This window comes from Cololabis saira, chromosome 20 (assembly GCF_033807715.1).
Source record: "Cololabis saira isolate AMF1-May2022 chromosome 20, fColSai1.1, whole genome shotgun sequence".
NCBI lineage: Eukaryota > Metazoa > Chordata > Actinopteri > Beloniformes > Belonidae > Cololabis > Cololabis saira.
In genome coordinates this window covers 16,162,791-16,178,716 of record NC_084606.1, presented here as the reverse complement: position 1 = coordinate 16,178,716, position 15,926 = coordinate 16,162,791, and the positions used below count along the sequence as shown (strand labels likewise).

The 15,926-nt window shown below is 43.3% G+C and overlaps 1 protein-coding gene across 2 annotated transcripts in view; it reads right to left on the bottom strand.

Annotated features, from left to right (window-relative positions):
* Positions 1-1,162: 1,162 nt before the first annotated feature.
* znf219 (zinc finger protein 219) overlaps positions 1,163-15,926 on the bottom strand; it is a 21,020-nt gene continuing 6,256 nt past the window's right edge. The window contains exons 2-5 of one of the 2 annotated variants that reach the window (XM_061709698.1): positions 13,353-13,437; positions 10,841-13,142; positions 9,911-10,066; positions 1,163-6,821 (exon numbers count right to left, since the gene is read on the bottom strand). In XM_061709698.1, the coding sequence (XP_061565682.1) occupies positions 5,647-6,821; positions 9,911-10,066; positions 10,841-13,142 (3,633 nt within the window). In that variant the 5' untranslated portion in view covers positions 13,353-13,437 and the 3' untranslated portion in view covers positions 1,163-5,646. The remainder of the gene's footprint in view (positions 6,822-9,910; positions 10,067-10,840; positions 13,143-13,352; positions 13,438-15,926) is intronic. The other variant, XM_061709697.1, reaches the window with a different exon arrangement.

Below are 15,926 nucleotides of genomic sequence, written 5' to 3'. Positions count from 1 at the left end.
TTACTTGAGTAAGTTTTGGGAAATGTTGTACTTTTAGGAGTAGTTTTGAATCACTATACTTTTTACTTTTACTTGAGTAGATTTGTGAAGAAGAAACTGTTACTCTTACTCCGCTACATTAGGCTACGTTGAGCTTTTACTTTTCTTTTATCCCTTTTATCCGCGTACGGGTCAATCTCATGACATCACTGGGTGATTCTTTGGGAAAAATGTTTGTTTTTGCATGTTTTGTCACATATACACAGACTCAAACACACACAGAGTTTCTATGAGTTCATGTTTGTTCTGGTTCTGGTTAAAAAAGAAAAGTACAAAGGCTTGAAATTTTGTGCTACTTGTGCTTAATTCATTTTTTTATTCTGTTATTTTATTTATTTTATTATTTATTAAAGTACTTGAATTTAATTTAAGATTTTTTTTTATTTTTTATTAATTTTATTATTTTATTGATTTAATTTGCCTGAAGATGATTATTTTGTACTTTTGTCTGTTTGAATGGTTGTGTTAAAAAAATTAATCAGACGTTACTCAACAGTTACTCAACAGTTACTCAGTACTTGAGTAGTTTTTTCACCAAGTACTTTTTTACTTTTACTCAAGTAATTATTTGGATGACCACTTTTTACTTCTACTTGAGTAATATTATTCTGAAGTAACAGTACTTTTACTTGAGTACAATTTTTGGCTCCTCTACCCAGCTCTGCTTAAACCTGTTATCAGCGTCGCCACTAGATGGTGCTGTTGGATCACATGTCACATCGCAGGGGTCACGGATTTAAAGCTGTTTTAATCCTTGACGGGGGTAGATTAGGGAATGGTAATTAATTCAAGCACTTACGCTTTTACTTAACTGTGATGAGCTTTCTTTTGAGTCAGTCTACGTGCTGCCATTTATTACCACAGTTTATATTATTACATGCAGCCAATTGAACCGTGTATTTCCGTCAATTCTGCTCGTGGCCACGAGAGGGCGCCATCCGCTCACACATGTAGCACCGTAGATTGAAACAGCTTCATTCAAGCAGCCACTTGACCTTAAATACCTTCATACAAGCCGTTGACAAGTATAAATACAGACTGTTCTCCAGTTCATTTGAGGTGTAAAACTGAAAAAATAAAACAAAACCAAGCATAAGAAAGAGAGACAAGATCATTTTGTTTGCATTTATTTCTAATGTGTTTCATTTTTATTATTATTATTTTTTTTTCCATTTGTCCACAAAGTTATATGAGTCACTACTATGTTAGGTCAGTTTTCCCTCACTGCAATGGCAGTCAACTACACGAGAGCCCAAACCCGACATGGCCTCCCCCCACCTCGCACAGGAGTTAAGGTGAACACATGAACACGCTAAGTAAAGGAAACGCTTGTTAGATAGTAAACTCTTACCTTATTCTATCAGCAGAAAGCTCAGATCAGAAGCTGTTTTCATAAATGTAAATAAATAGAAAACAAATGCAAAAACTTCTGAACAACAATGAGGATCATGGAGAAGATTTGCCTCTTTACAAAGAGTGACGTGACGTGTTCAGGTGAACCTCACCGGCCGTCAGACGAGCTTCTACTGATTCCAAATACACGACTGACGTCAGTAGGCGTCACTCACTCCGAAAACCCCCCCCGTGTTTGTGTGATTAAACAAATCCAGGGTTAAAGTAATGCTTCGCTTCAATCTGGAAAAGATCTCGCGTGAGGAAACTGGAGGTGAAGGGACCACTGCTCAGGTTTGTGCTCTCTTTACAAACAAAAAACAGAAAAAGAAAAAAAAAGACATTTCTAGCGCTATCTGTACAACATTCAACAACATGTTTCTCTTTTTTTTTTTTTTTTTTTAAACCTTAATGCCAAAAAACAATAATACTTATCATTATAAGAACATTTTTCCATCTCAACGGCATTGGACGTACACCACAGGAACCGAAATCAAAAAATCTAATAAAGGCCTCAATACCAGAAAGTACACGTCACCTTCGAGTGGTGCTGGAGATTGACAGTTTACTGACGAGAAAGGGACACGGAGGAAGAGAGAGCAGGGAAAGGAGAGAGAAAAAAGATCAGAGGTAACAGATACAGCCGTGAATTATTCTTTCTTCTCAAGCTTTCACACACTTTAGTGTCACATTGGACATGTTTTGGCACCTCAGAAGATGTGTTAGAGTTGGGCTTTGGTTTACTGAGGGTTAGAATTAAGACCAGAAATAGCCTAACCCTCCGCCTGTACAGGCTTCATTTTCGTTCAGGGTTAGGTAGTTGATCGTTTTTGAGAGTCTAGCCTGGCTAGAGCGCAACAATGAGGCCTAGTGGCCCGGTTTAAGGCCCGGCGGGCCCGGAGAGCTGGAGGAAAGCTGGCACGGAAACAGCTTCCCGCTGGAGGACGAGGGTCGGCCAGCAGGTAAACAAGGAAAACACTCCGAAAATGAGCTGGGGCCTGTACTACGAAGCAAGTTCAACATACCCAGGATATCGTTTCCTTATCCAGATTCACTAACCCGGACAATTGCAATCACGCTAAGCGGTCACACGACGGTGGTTATCAACTCGGTATATCAACCCAGGTTTCTCCAATCTGGATATGAGCGCGTGCACATAAAAGGGGCGGTGTTTTCAGCGCATGACCAATCGCAAGCATGGAGAAGTCCGCTGTCAGAGCCGCTTATTTCAGTAGCGAAGAGCAAACAATAATTTTACGGAAATATGATGAGTATAGGCATAGAATACAGGCAAAAAGCAACACAGTTGCAGCTGCAAAATGCAGGAAAGACAGCTGGCAAAAGATCGCTGACTGTATAAATGCGTAAGTTCATAGGGATATAAACATCACTGCCCCATCATTAGGGCATAAGTAGATCTGACTATAATTACAGTTGTCTATTCTGTTAAATGCATGTGTTGCTTAGATGTATTCGTATGGCGCACATGGGAGCAAATAAAAAATAAATATAAAAACATAATTCAAAGCGGTAAGTAGGCTCACTTTCATATCTTAGAAGTACAACAAGTACAAGGCTTTAGTGTTTCTATCACTCTCTGTTTTAGGATGATATCAGTATACAAAAGCACAATGAAATAGCATTGACATTACTTGCAGCAAACAGAAAAGAAAATGACAAGAAGAAGATCGGAGGGATCCTCTCACGATCCGCGCACCGAGCTCCACTGGATTCTCTTCGAAAGGGCATGCCATTTTCCAAGAGAGCTGATTGGTCAGCGGGCGGTGCTTTTATACCCGGCGATCTGTATCTCGAACATAACCTGCTCCGGAGCAGGTTAGCTGTTCAGCATAAGTTACCATGGCGATGTACGCCGCTAAGAAGTGAACCACCGTCGTAGTCCTGAAAACCCAGGGTTAAACCTGAAGTTACCTCGCTAACCCCAAATCCCGCTTCGTAGTACAGGCCCCTGATGTGATGAAGGAGGGAAGGAAGAAACAAACGCGGGAAGTGGCAGGAGAGAAGAGAGAGACTGTAGATGTCGGCTAAGTGCTTTTGGTGAGTTTTACAAAATACACCAGGAAGTGCTTGAAACAGAAGGCACGGTGGCATTGATAGTAGCTGTAAAGGAGACACCACTAAGGGACTTCAACTACAAAAACAAATAAGGTGCTCTAAAACAAACAAAAAATAAGACTTCAAGACAATAATGCACATTAAAGTGTGGTTACAGAAAAACAAAACCTCATCAAGTTCCGTCTAGTCGGATGAACAGCGGCCGTTAGCCGGTGTGAGGGCATATTTAACGTCTCACATTCACTTGTTTCTCATAAATATACCTTCAAACCACAAGATCTCATGCTAAAAAAAATCTTTTAGTTTATAGCAGTAGTTTGTTTTCACAAAAAAAAAAAAAAAAATCCTTTCAAACTAGTTCAGTGGTTCAATAGTCGACACGATGGTGATTTGCTAATCCATGGGGGTCGAACGAGCGGGTCACGCAGCTACACACTTAAAATGTCAACGGAAAGTGACAACTGCCATTGGAAAAAAAAAAAGCGTTTGGTCTAGCGAAAGGAAAGAAAAACAGCGAAAAAGAACTACTTTGGGAACTCAAACCTTGCACAGTGCTCTGAATAGACATTCCAACTAGTCTTAGCTCACAAACATTAGAGTCCATTTGAACTATATTGATAACCTTTTTCTGTAAGCATCTTAAAATGAAAATAAACCAAAAAAAGGTCTGCTTTTTTTTTCTTTGTCTTTACAAAAGCTACACATATTCTACTGGGATATCTATGCATGTGTTAGTGTTTTAATAATTACTCCTACCGTTGTCTTTTCTTTTCTTATAAAAAAAAAGAAGAAAAGAGGAAATCTACTCATCTAAAAGATACCAAAGCCCAAGAGTACAGCTTACTTCTCAGGTTTAGTCTTGCCTGGCAGCGACACTGCTTTCTTTCTTTTTTTTAAGTCTCTACCTTCTATTTTAAATGAAAAAAAGAAAAAAAAAATCTCCTTTTTTTGTGACACGGTTGCTAAAGTCTTTTTTTAGACAACGCGTCAGCTGATTGTGTTCGGGGGGGCCACGAGCGCGGCCTCCGTCAGCCCTCAAGCACACTTTCACTGAAGGGTTTGTTCACGAACCACGACCCACTACGACTGTAAACACTGACTTCTGAACTGCGACTCCTCTTTAAGATCACACGGTCTTTAAACCATTCATCACAATAAATCACCTACTTTTTTTGTCTTTTTTTTTTTCTTCGTTTTTGTCCTTTTCAAGCGGAGCGACAAACAGCTACAGTCGGTGTCGAGGACGTTGCACTACCATGTAGCATTTCTTTTACAACTTAACTATTCACAACACCCTAAAACCACTTTTAAACAAATATATTGTACTTAAATTGTTTTAAATTGTATATTCAGATAAAATCGACGAGCCTCGTGAATACCGGAGACTCTCCACAACGTACATGAACAGGCACTAACTGAAAACAACAGAAAAAATGATTACAAATGTTTCTTTTTTTTGTGGACAGTCATTGAATTCGCTCTGCTGACGAACAAGGCAGTGATACATGGATGAGGGAACCGCCCCCCCCCACACGCCTCGTCCACACCAGTCAGCGCGAACACTTCCTCCTGCATGCTCGTAGTGGTTAGTTCCTGCAGTTCCCCCGTCAGCCAGGAGGGGGCGTCACTTAACAGCTGCTTCGCCATTGGTCAGTACAGTAGTCAGGCATAATTAGCGTTCTGCACGATCTGCTCGAGATTTGCAAACCTGATGTTTCTCTCCTTTATCCAATTGGAGACCCTCTTAAAAAGCATCCGACTTGGGAGTGTAGCTTGAGGAAAAGAAAAGAAAAATACAAAAAGTGGCCGTCGTTAAAAAGAAGCATCCATGCTCCTTTTTTTGTTGTCTTGTTTTTTTTTGCAGGATTGTATCTATATTTCGTGGTCGATTACACATTCACAACTCAGAAGATCCAGAGGGAAGGCGACTGCTCTGTTTTCCCACATGTCGTTTTTAAAAGTCTTCTCGTATTTTCCCCCCGAAAAAACAAAGGTAACCAGGGGCAGAGCTTCATTTACATATCAGCCCCACCCCCCCCCTCTTTCCCCTCTGAGACGGTTCCTTCCTGTAGTTCTGAGTCGTTGAAAATATTGAACATAACTCTATGTTTAAATTCTATTAAATAGCATTTTAATCTGTTAGGACTCGTCCTCGTCTCCCGCTGCGTGGTTGGAGCTCAGAGCTGGTGACAGGTCCAGGGACATTCTCAGATCGTGATCTTGCAGATCCTCCACGCTGCTGTCCTCCACATTCTCTTCATACTCCTCCTCTTGTTCATCTCTCTCTTCCTCCAGTTTCTCGGCGAGCGCCGGGGCCTCTCTTACATTCTTTGACACCGTTGCCACGGCGTCTAAATGCTCCGGACTGTTGTCCAGATGTTCCGCCGTGTGCTCGGAGAGACCGTTGAGGATCTGGGCCCGGGTCGACGGCCAGTCCTCCAGGGGCGCGTGGGGATCGGCCTGATCCACGTGCCTCCATATTGTCAAGGGATCGTGGTTGACGTGATCCGCCCGCGGCTTGGCGCCCTTTTGGGCTCCATCATCATTCAGGAGAGCGGAATAGCTTCTCTTGCGCCTGGACTTGGTAGTGTGGTTGACCTGGAGATGCATGGCCATCAGCTCTGCTGATGACGTGTGGAAAGGGCAGAACAAGCACTGGCTCAGTTTCACCCCTGATGAACTGTCCCCAACGCAGGAACCTCCCAGGTCTCCCGCGCTGGCGTTTCCATTCTCCTCCATCTCTCCCAAGCCGGGGGAGATGCGGCGGGACAGATCCAGGGGCTCAAACCCGCCATCTTGAGTCGCTGGCGCAGGTCCATCCTTGTCACTTGGTGGCTGGACCATTCGGCTCGTGGTAAGGGGCTTACGCCGAGACACTTTAGGGGCCTTTGGTGGTGGAGATTCTCGAATCCAACCTCCTTCCATTCCACCTTGGTAAAGAGCCCCCATTACCCCAGACAGATACCTGTACTGGGTCTCCAAGTCCACGTCCCGTAGTGCTGCGAGAGCCTTGCGATGCTCCCGCTGGTCCGGCAGCCCCAGGAGCCAGGACTGCTGGCTGGGCCTTGAGGACGAGGTGTTTGTTGAGCCTCTCTTGACGGGACTGTGGTTGAGATGAGATCGACGCTGCTTGCCCGTTCCAGAGGTCCCTGACGTCATGCTGCTGATAGTGGCGGTGAGGCCGGAGGAGGAGGAATTGGAAGAAGCTGACAGGGCGTTGCGCTGCTCCCTGTGATGCCGCTGGAGGTGGTACTTCAGAGAGCCGGACTGCGTGCCTGCATAGTCACAGTGGGGGCATTTGTAGGGTCTTTCACCTACAGGAAGAGGATTGAACAAGGTAAAGTGGAGAAGTTCACGTACTGTAGGCATGTGTAGCATATTTAGTCTCAACGAGGGAACTGAATTCATTTCAAATGCGTGATAAATATCTCAGAGGTGAATTGGACACAGGGGACTAAACCGTGATCTTGCAGTGGAGCACTGAGTGCAAAGTGAGTTCAAATCTCCAACATTGCCGTTTACGTTGGTATTTAGACGAAAGAAAGAGATTAGAATGAGACGTGAAATGGTTATGTTACAGGGTTTATACAGCAATCCTTATGTTAAATTTAATACCTTTTTCACTACCTTCAGATTTTTTTTAAAAACTGTCACAACATTAAGTGTTAATCAAGGATCTTTTAACATTAACAGATTTTGAACTATAGAACACTATACAGAACAGATTTATAGACTCATTGATGTTGACCAGATGTTTCACATTTATTTCACTCTGTGAATGACAATAAAATAGACTGCTTAAAATGTAAAAAATAATACCAATTTTAAAAAAAATAATACCTCTGACAGTGAATTTAACACTTTTAATGGCCTTAAATTTGACAATTTTCATTTATCACTTTTTAATACTTTTTAAAACCCTGCGGAAACCCTGTACAATGATATGCTTCAGAGTAAAGGTGCGTTTTTTATTGGTCAACAATTCAGAAATATCATTTTCAGATGATAATGTCGCCGTACTTGAGGTCATCGATTCTTGATTTAAAACAATTCAGAATGAATTTGGTATCCAAACAAAAAATGACTAATGTCAATACTGATTATAAAACTGACTGATTACAACGCAAAGATAACATTTAACTCCATCACTGGAGTTAAATTCTGGAATGATGCTAACATAAATTTAAAAACATGTCATTCTTTTGTTGTATTTAAGAAAATGGTTTGTAAAGCTATTTTTGAAGCTTATAAGTGCAATTGACCATCTGTCAATGTTTCTTTGCTTTTCTATTGTTTCTTTGCCTTTTGTTGTTTCTTTGCTTTTCTATTCTCTTTTTGGTTTTCTGGAGGTCGGTAGCCAAAAATAGAAAGTTGGTACTATAGGATAGGCTTTTATAAGCATTTTGCTTCTGCCTATGCCTTTTCAGTTATTGTTCAACACATTTTTTTGGTTTTGTATGAAAAGTTAATGCTGTGTACAATGTTTTTTTGGTGTTTTGTGTTGCAATGACTGAATAAACTTCATTCATTCATTCATTCATTCATTTATTATCATGATAGTACACCCTCAGTCATATAAACAGGGCTTCCTCCCTCATGGTGTGACATATAAGTGCACGGTGATTGTTCTAAAACTGCAATTACTCTATAAGTCATGTGAAGGACAAGTGCAAATGTGTACTTATACTTCTTAAAAACGGTGTATGATGCTGTTAACTCAAGTGCTGCAGCCATCCAGCTCTGAGGTGTCTTTAAGCCAACTTAAAACTTTTTATGTTGTACAGCTAAAGTACAGTTTTCCTTGTATTTATGCAATGGTATACCATACACGGACTAAAAAAATGCATACAAATCTAAACCTTCTCTGTTAACGTTGCATCAAAGCGTGGCTCCATTTGCCTGCACTGACTCAGAATGGAAATCACTGGATAACAATCAAATATTAATAATAAAACAGTCATAAGTGCTGACTATGAGACTTATAGTCATAGGTTTGGAAAATGTTACTAAAGAACAATAACTTCAGTTATATGAAACAATAAAGCATGCAATATAAAGCGACCTGAGGTACAGAGCTACATCTGTGCCAGATTACGTCCACAGCTGGTCATTTCGGTAGTGTTGAGTGGCAGCTGCAGTAACGTGTTACAAAGGAAGATGGCAGTATTCAATTACTGATAAAATTACACAGCTGGGGACAAATAAAGAGGATGACGGCGCTTATCTCAAGCAGGAAACGTGTCATGTGAAAAGTCTAAATTATCTAATTCTCAACGACAACAAAAAGCGAACACGCGGGAAAAAAAGGTAACAATTTGATCTTTTTGCAGAAACAAGTGACGGTGGAGCCGAAGTCTAAAGGCTTTAAAAATACTCTCAGGAGAGCACCGTTTTTGATACGATACTTTTAAAAGACTGGTCATGTGACGTGATGGCATAGAAGCAGGAGTCTATGAGAGACAGAGCTGATTATGAGAAATATAAAAGGGATGTGAGAGGCTTGTCAGCTGTGGATGAGTAAAGATGAGCAGGAATACAAAAGGCTTCACTCAGTGCATGTTGGACTTGCTCCAGTTACTATTTGCAGGTGATAGGTGACATCTCAGAAATAGAAGAGAGATTTTTAATTTTGATCAAATACCTCAAGCAATGGCAAATATTAAAATATGGCCATAATTCTTGCTGATAAAGTCATTAATTAACAGTGAGAATGATGTGTTCAGGGGTTCCAGTTTTTTTAACAAAGCCTTGCTCAGAGCGACAGTCACTAGATATTTTTTTTGCATGTTATTTCATACCTTTTTTCTCAAATAATGTTACTGAAACTCTATTTGTTCTTGGTTTTTTTCTATTGTTCTATACTATGTAATATACAAAAAGAGAATTTATTGGTGAAAAGGTCTGTATAAGGAGACCTTAAAGGTGTGGATACAGATATACACACTATACATTTTATTTAGAAACCGCCATCTGCATTTCAACCGAGTATTTTTTTACAATTTTATCTTCAATTTAATTTAGTGCAAAAAAGAAAACACCATTAAATAATGTTATCATCCATAGTATTGCTGTACCTTGCGTTAGCGGTGTGCTTACAGGTGTGCGACATAAGTTAGCTTCTTCCTAATCCCTGGAGTGGCCTTATTATCCCTTCGAAACTAGAGTTAATATAAATTTGAGCTTGGCACTTAAACAGGAGTTGCTCCAGTGGAGCTGCTTAGCTGCCTGCAGAGGAGAGCTATGATTAGTACTGGCCAGCTCTCTGGGGTGAATGTGGAAAAAAGACAGAGTTAGTTCTGCAAAAGCAAGGATGCTCTGTGAAACCTTTCCAGGGATTTCGAAAGGTTAAAAAAAGAAGAAAAAAAGAGCAAAGTGGCTTGTTAAACCCACAGTAGTATCTCACCTGTGTGAACTCTCAGGTGCACTTTGAGATGGTGTGAGGAGCGGAAGGCTTTGCCACAGTAGGGGCAATCTTTTATCCCCCTGCCACGTACTCGCTCTCTGGTGGGAGTGAGGGCTCCTGAGGGGATGGAGGAGCATGCTGTGAAGCCATTTTCCCCTGCAAGTAGAATATAAGATTGGAAATATGCAAACATAACAGCAGGGGCTATAAGTAACAAGAGAGCTTACAGTCATACAATAATATACTCATGACACACTAACACCATTAGACATGAGTAGGGCTGGGCGATATATCGAGATTTTAATATATATCGATATATTTTCAAACGCGTTATGGTACGAGACAATATCATTTATATCGAGAATTTTTTTATTTTTTTTATTTTGATATAGCTTATTTTGTGACAAATTGACTTGAATGTTTTACTTGAGATTTGCACGAATGTTTTGTTATTTGCACAACTGTCAACCTCAGTGGAAAAGTCTGTCTGTTACTGTCTACATTGTATTAATTGCACAGTGTATTTTAATTTAATTGTTATGCAGGAAAGGGATATTTGTTTTATTTTATTCAAAGAAGCATTTTTATTCTATATATGCAGGCAGTTTATTTTTATTTAATTTGTTTTATACATTTTGATATTGTGCAGACCTCTGTTAATAAAGGAACCTGTGTGACATTTGGCACGAGGCTTTGTATTAAAACTGACTGTTTTTTTAAGGGTTTGCCTCAGAAAAAATGAAGCTAACAGAGATGCTATGCTATAATGCTTTGGGGGAAACCCCAATTATGGCACAGAAAAAATATCGATATATATCGAGTATCGCCATTCAGCTAGAAAATATCGAGATATGACTTTTGGTCCATATCGCCCAGCCCTAGACATGAGCATGCCACGAAAAGACAGTAGAAAAATCAGAGATGTGATACCCTTGAAGTTGGAGATGGCAGAGTGAAACCCTGTAGCTGCTCCTGCTTGTTGGTGTCCACCACTGTTTAGTGTTGATTCCTGTCTCACTTCTCCCATTTGCTGAGATCCACCACCGCGGAACTGAGATTCTGGTCTCACTTCGCCGCTGCCTCCTCTTCCCATCCCCAATCCTCTATGACTACCATTCCCCTCCTCTTCACTGCTGCCTCCTTTCTGCGGCCTCTGAGCGTGAACACGGGCATGCACCACCACCTGCTGCAGGCTGCGGAACAGCTTTCCACAGTCTGGGCATTCCCACGGCCCTCCGGTTCTTCCTGTCTCCTCTCGTGTATCTAAGCCTCCAAGGTAGGCTCTAACTTGGTTGGCCTCTGTTATCACCGAACTTCGACCAGGGCCGTGCTGTTCTTGATGCTGGCTTCGCTGATGGGGCCTGTGCTGCTGCTGCTGCTGGGCAACGGCCAGGCTGCGAGCCACCAGCTGCCACCAGGTTGCCTGGTCCCCTGCGAGTGTTTCACCTGTACTACCTGTTCTCTTTGTCCCCCCTCCTCTTCCAGGGTCCCCTCCCCCTGAGCTGCCACCACCGACACCACCACCATTTCCCATCTCTGCAACCTGAGCCACAGCCTGAAGTCTCTCCATGCAACTAGCCCCACTTCCATCACTGGGCAAACCCAGATACCCCAGGATGGCCGACTTGCTCAAGCCCATCTCAAGCCTGGCTCCGGTTTCTCTGTTGGATCGTCCTTGGTCACCTCTGGCGCCACCTCCTCTTTGAGCTAAAAGGAGGCTTGAGTAGAGAGCGTTTAGAGACTGATTACTAAAAGAGCCTTTCGACTGTTGCTCAGCGCCACCTAGTACCCCAGTGCTTCCCAATCCAGCCTTCAGGCCGAGCTTGTTAAGATGAACTTTCATGTGGTTCTTGAGGAACCAAGGCTCCTTGAAGCCACGGCCACATACCTGGCACTTATGGTCCAAGGAGTCCTTGTGCTTTCGCATGTGTCCCTTCAGGAACCACGACTGGGTAAATCTCTGTCCACAAGTTTCACAGCGAAATGCTGGCAGGGCGGCAGGTGCGGGGACTGCTGCAGCAGGTGTTGTCTGCGGGTTACTTGGAGCTGGAGTGTGGGTTGGGGTGGGTAAGGGGGTATCAATGATGGTCCTGGAATTGAAGGCCGGTAGCAGAGCAGGTACATCAGGGGAAGGATGGCACTCCTGCAAGTGGGATGCCAGACTCTCTTCTTGGCTGGCAGAGAAAGGACAAAGGGTGCATTTGTACGGGTTGTGGAGAATGCGAACATGACGTGCCAACTCCGAAGCCGTGCGGAATTTTCCTTTGCAGGCATGACAGCGAAATGTAGGCGTTATGGAAACAGATGAACCCTCCCCGATGTTAGAGGAGAACAGGGAGGTTACAGACACGGGGTCTTCTGTTAGTGGAGGTGTCAAGGGTGTGCCATCATCAGGTGAAAAGTTTGAGTTCTGCTCCACTTGTAGGTCATCATCCAGACCTTTGACCTCACCATTGATTTTCTCTTCATGTGTGAGGTGGTGTATAAGAGTTCCTGGCAGTAAACGCTGGCTGGAGTGATTTATGTGATTCGGGATTAAGTCTTGGTGGTTCTGCTGAATTTTGAGGTGCTGCTTTAAGGGAGCGTGTCCTGTTTGATAAAGGGCCGAAGCTCGGCGATCTCGGTCCAGACTGTGAGCTCGAGCATGGAGAGACAAAATGCTTTGGAATCTGAACCTCTTCCCACACACGTGGCAGGGAAATCTGAGCGCAGGCCCGGATGAGGATCCTCCCACTCCAGGTGTGGCCCTGGCGACGGTATCCTTCTGGAAGAGCTGAAGGTCTAGCTCATCGCTGCAGTGTTCACTCTGCCCTGAAGAAAGGGCCAGTTCAAGGGCACCATATCCAAGAACTGGGGCTGATGGTGTGTCTGGTGGAGAGGAGTCCAAATGGGGACTGCATCCAGTTTCTTGACTCCCTCCACCTGGGAACAGAGCCACTGCCGGGGTTGGGGATGGAGGGATTCCCTCCAGTACTTCTTCGCCGTTTTCTCCACCATCATCTAAGTGTCTGCTATCATTGTCCTGCCGGATGGGGAAGGGTGAAGGTGGGAAATACGGCGTCGTGTCAGGGCTCTGCGGAGAAGGTTCGGGGCTTTGAATTGGAAGGACGAGGGGGCTGTCAGGTAGAGGAGAGGCGGCCTGGGGACTGTGATCCAGAGAAGGCAGAGTTGGAGAAGACTGGGGGTGCTCACAAGAAAGCGACAACACACACTCTGGAGGAGAATCCATCATCTGTCAGGATAAAACACAGGGAGGAGGAAAAAGACAGAGTTGCAGTTAATCTTCTGCAAAGGTTAAATTTGCATGTTTTCCACAATTATTATCGAGTGTCACATGAACACGACCAGCTCTCTAGAAACAGCAAGCTACACATAATCCAGGGGTATTAGTCTGAACATATTAAAGAGTTTGAACATGTGGACGAGTCCAGCAGAAAATTACCAGTAGCGTGTGTGATGTTATGCCATTCTTTAGTGTCTCGGCTGAGGGGGGATACACTTCTGAAGCAGCCTCCTCCTTTAATTTTCTGGGGAGGGGGAAAACAAGCAAATAAACCAACTCAGTCCACTATGTCAAAAGAAAGACTTCACTTGAGTGCTTTGGTATCAAATCTTTAAAACAGATTGCACTTGTATTTCCAGGCTGCATTTGTGGGCAAATAGAGAGCATAAATACAAGAGCTAACACTTTTAAAATTTTGAGCAATGAACTGTAGGTGGCAAATTCTTTGCTGAACAGGATTGAAAGCAATTTCTAGCAACACTTTGAATACGTCCTATCACACATGCTAATAGCAGCACATCCATATGCATTCCCATTGTAGCGCGGTTGTGAATGCGTTTTAATATATGTACATGAAAGAAGAATCTTCAGTTGATATTCATTTACTACGCAGCCTGTGTGGGTGCGCACATGCACTTGAATGTGTAACAGGTGTGCACCTGTTCTGCCTCCTACACGTGTTCGCAAAGCACTCCAGCATACTGTTAGCACATATGGGATGATTAGGCGGACTGTGACTGTGCACCGGTGTGTATCTGTGTGTGTGTGTGTGTGTGTGTGTGTGTGTGTGTGTGTGTGTGTGTGTGTGTGTGTGTGTGTGTGTGTGTGTGTGTGTGTGTGTGTGTGTCAGCATGTGTTTAGAAGTTAAGGGCACCACCACAGGACACGGACTGTCCCAAACAGGATGGGCGCGTAATGTTTTGACTTCCCCACACGCCCTTCCTGTACACTCATACAGTAGCAGCCTTTTCTTTTTTTTTTTGGCTTAAATCAGGAGTGTACACACAAACACACACTCCTTTACGGCATGCATGCTCGGAAGCACCACAGTATTAGTTGCATCTGCTGCTTGGGTGTGGCTGCGTTCACCTATGCATCGCTTAGTCATGGCAATTTACAAATGTAAGCATATTTGACTGTTTTGTTGACTGCACTGCAACCGTCACCGCAGATAACACAGTCAGCTAAAACCTAAAGTGTGATATACAGCATATTGAACACACGGGCCTTTTGGCAAGCGCGCTCACACACACACACACACACACAAATATTTGGCGTGCACAGCAGCTTGACGGGATTTATTCACATTTGGGCTGTTTTCGTCCACGATTCGGAGCTGCAGACGCGGCGCGACCGCCCACAACAAAACAAAAGGTCATAAATCAATGTGGCCAAACAATAGAACATCTGTGTTCACAGGTGCGTCTACAGTATTTTCATTCAGACGGCAGGACGGTCACATATGTGTCTGTATGATCTGCTGGATGTGTGAATGCTTGTTTGTGAATGTGTGTGTGTGTGTGTGTGTGTGTGTGTGTCCCTAAGCCTGGATGACAAAGAGATTCTCATGTAGCCAGTTGACATTTTAGCTCAGCTATGACTCACAGGGATATCACACCATATCAATCACGCACACACACTCACACACACACTCTCACACACACACAGCCCTCTCTTAATCCACCATTATAGTTCGTTCTCTCCCCTTTCCCTTCTGTCTCTCTTTCTTTAACTCCCTGATTCATACTTCTCCCATCCCCCTCTCATTCTCTCGCACCCTCCCACCGTCTATTATTCACTAATTTTCTTTCATTCTCTCCCTCTCTCTTTTTTCTCTCTCCTGCAGTGTTGCCAGTTGGCGGCGTGCCAGGGAATGCTGATATCAGCTGGTAGATTGGGCCCTGCCAACATGGCGAAGAGCAGAAGAAAAAAAAAATGAGAAAGGAGGCAGACAGAGAGAAAGAAAGAAAGACGGAGAAAGACAAATGTATAGTGCCGTTTTAGGAAAACATTGTCAGTAGCTCTGTGAACAGAAATGACTTCATTTGATTGCCAAAATGGTGCTGAAAGGGGAAAGGATAAAAAGAAAAAGGAGAGATTGGCATGCTGAAACAAGAGGATAGACGAGTATCAAAGCTATTAAGTGGCACGTTGAGGCATAACATGAAGTATGAACAATGGATTTATAAAATCATGTGAAACGTCCACTCAAAATATACATGCAAAGGTAGAGAGGTACAGGAATGGGATAGAAATATAAGATGAGTGGATATCGACATGTATTGCAGCAGTCTGATGGCATTATCATATGAATATCACCATCACAATGCATTGTTCCACCGTGACGGTGGCCGTCGCCAACCAGCAGCCCTGTCATGCCAATAAAGAAAATTTGGATAGATGGAGAGAGGAAGATAAGGTGCAGCAAAGGATGCAGGAAAGGAGAGGAGGGAGGGGGCACTGGGGCGACCGGGGGACAGAAATCAGATTGGAATCAGGTGGTGCAGAAGCACATACAACAAAGGTGTAAATGAACCAAGGAATGCAATGAGGGGCCCGTCAGTGAAAGCACCCCTGGACATGGTCAAGAGACACATTTGTCCACATTATCAGCGAAGGCAATTCATCTCTGACCCAGACGCTCGCACAGAGAAATTGCAGATAGTTTTAGAAGAAAGTGAGCCATGAGAAACGGTGCAACGAGTGTGAATTTGCAAAGAAAACCCGATGTTC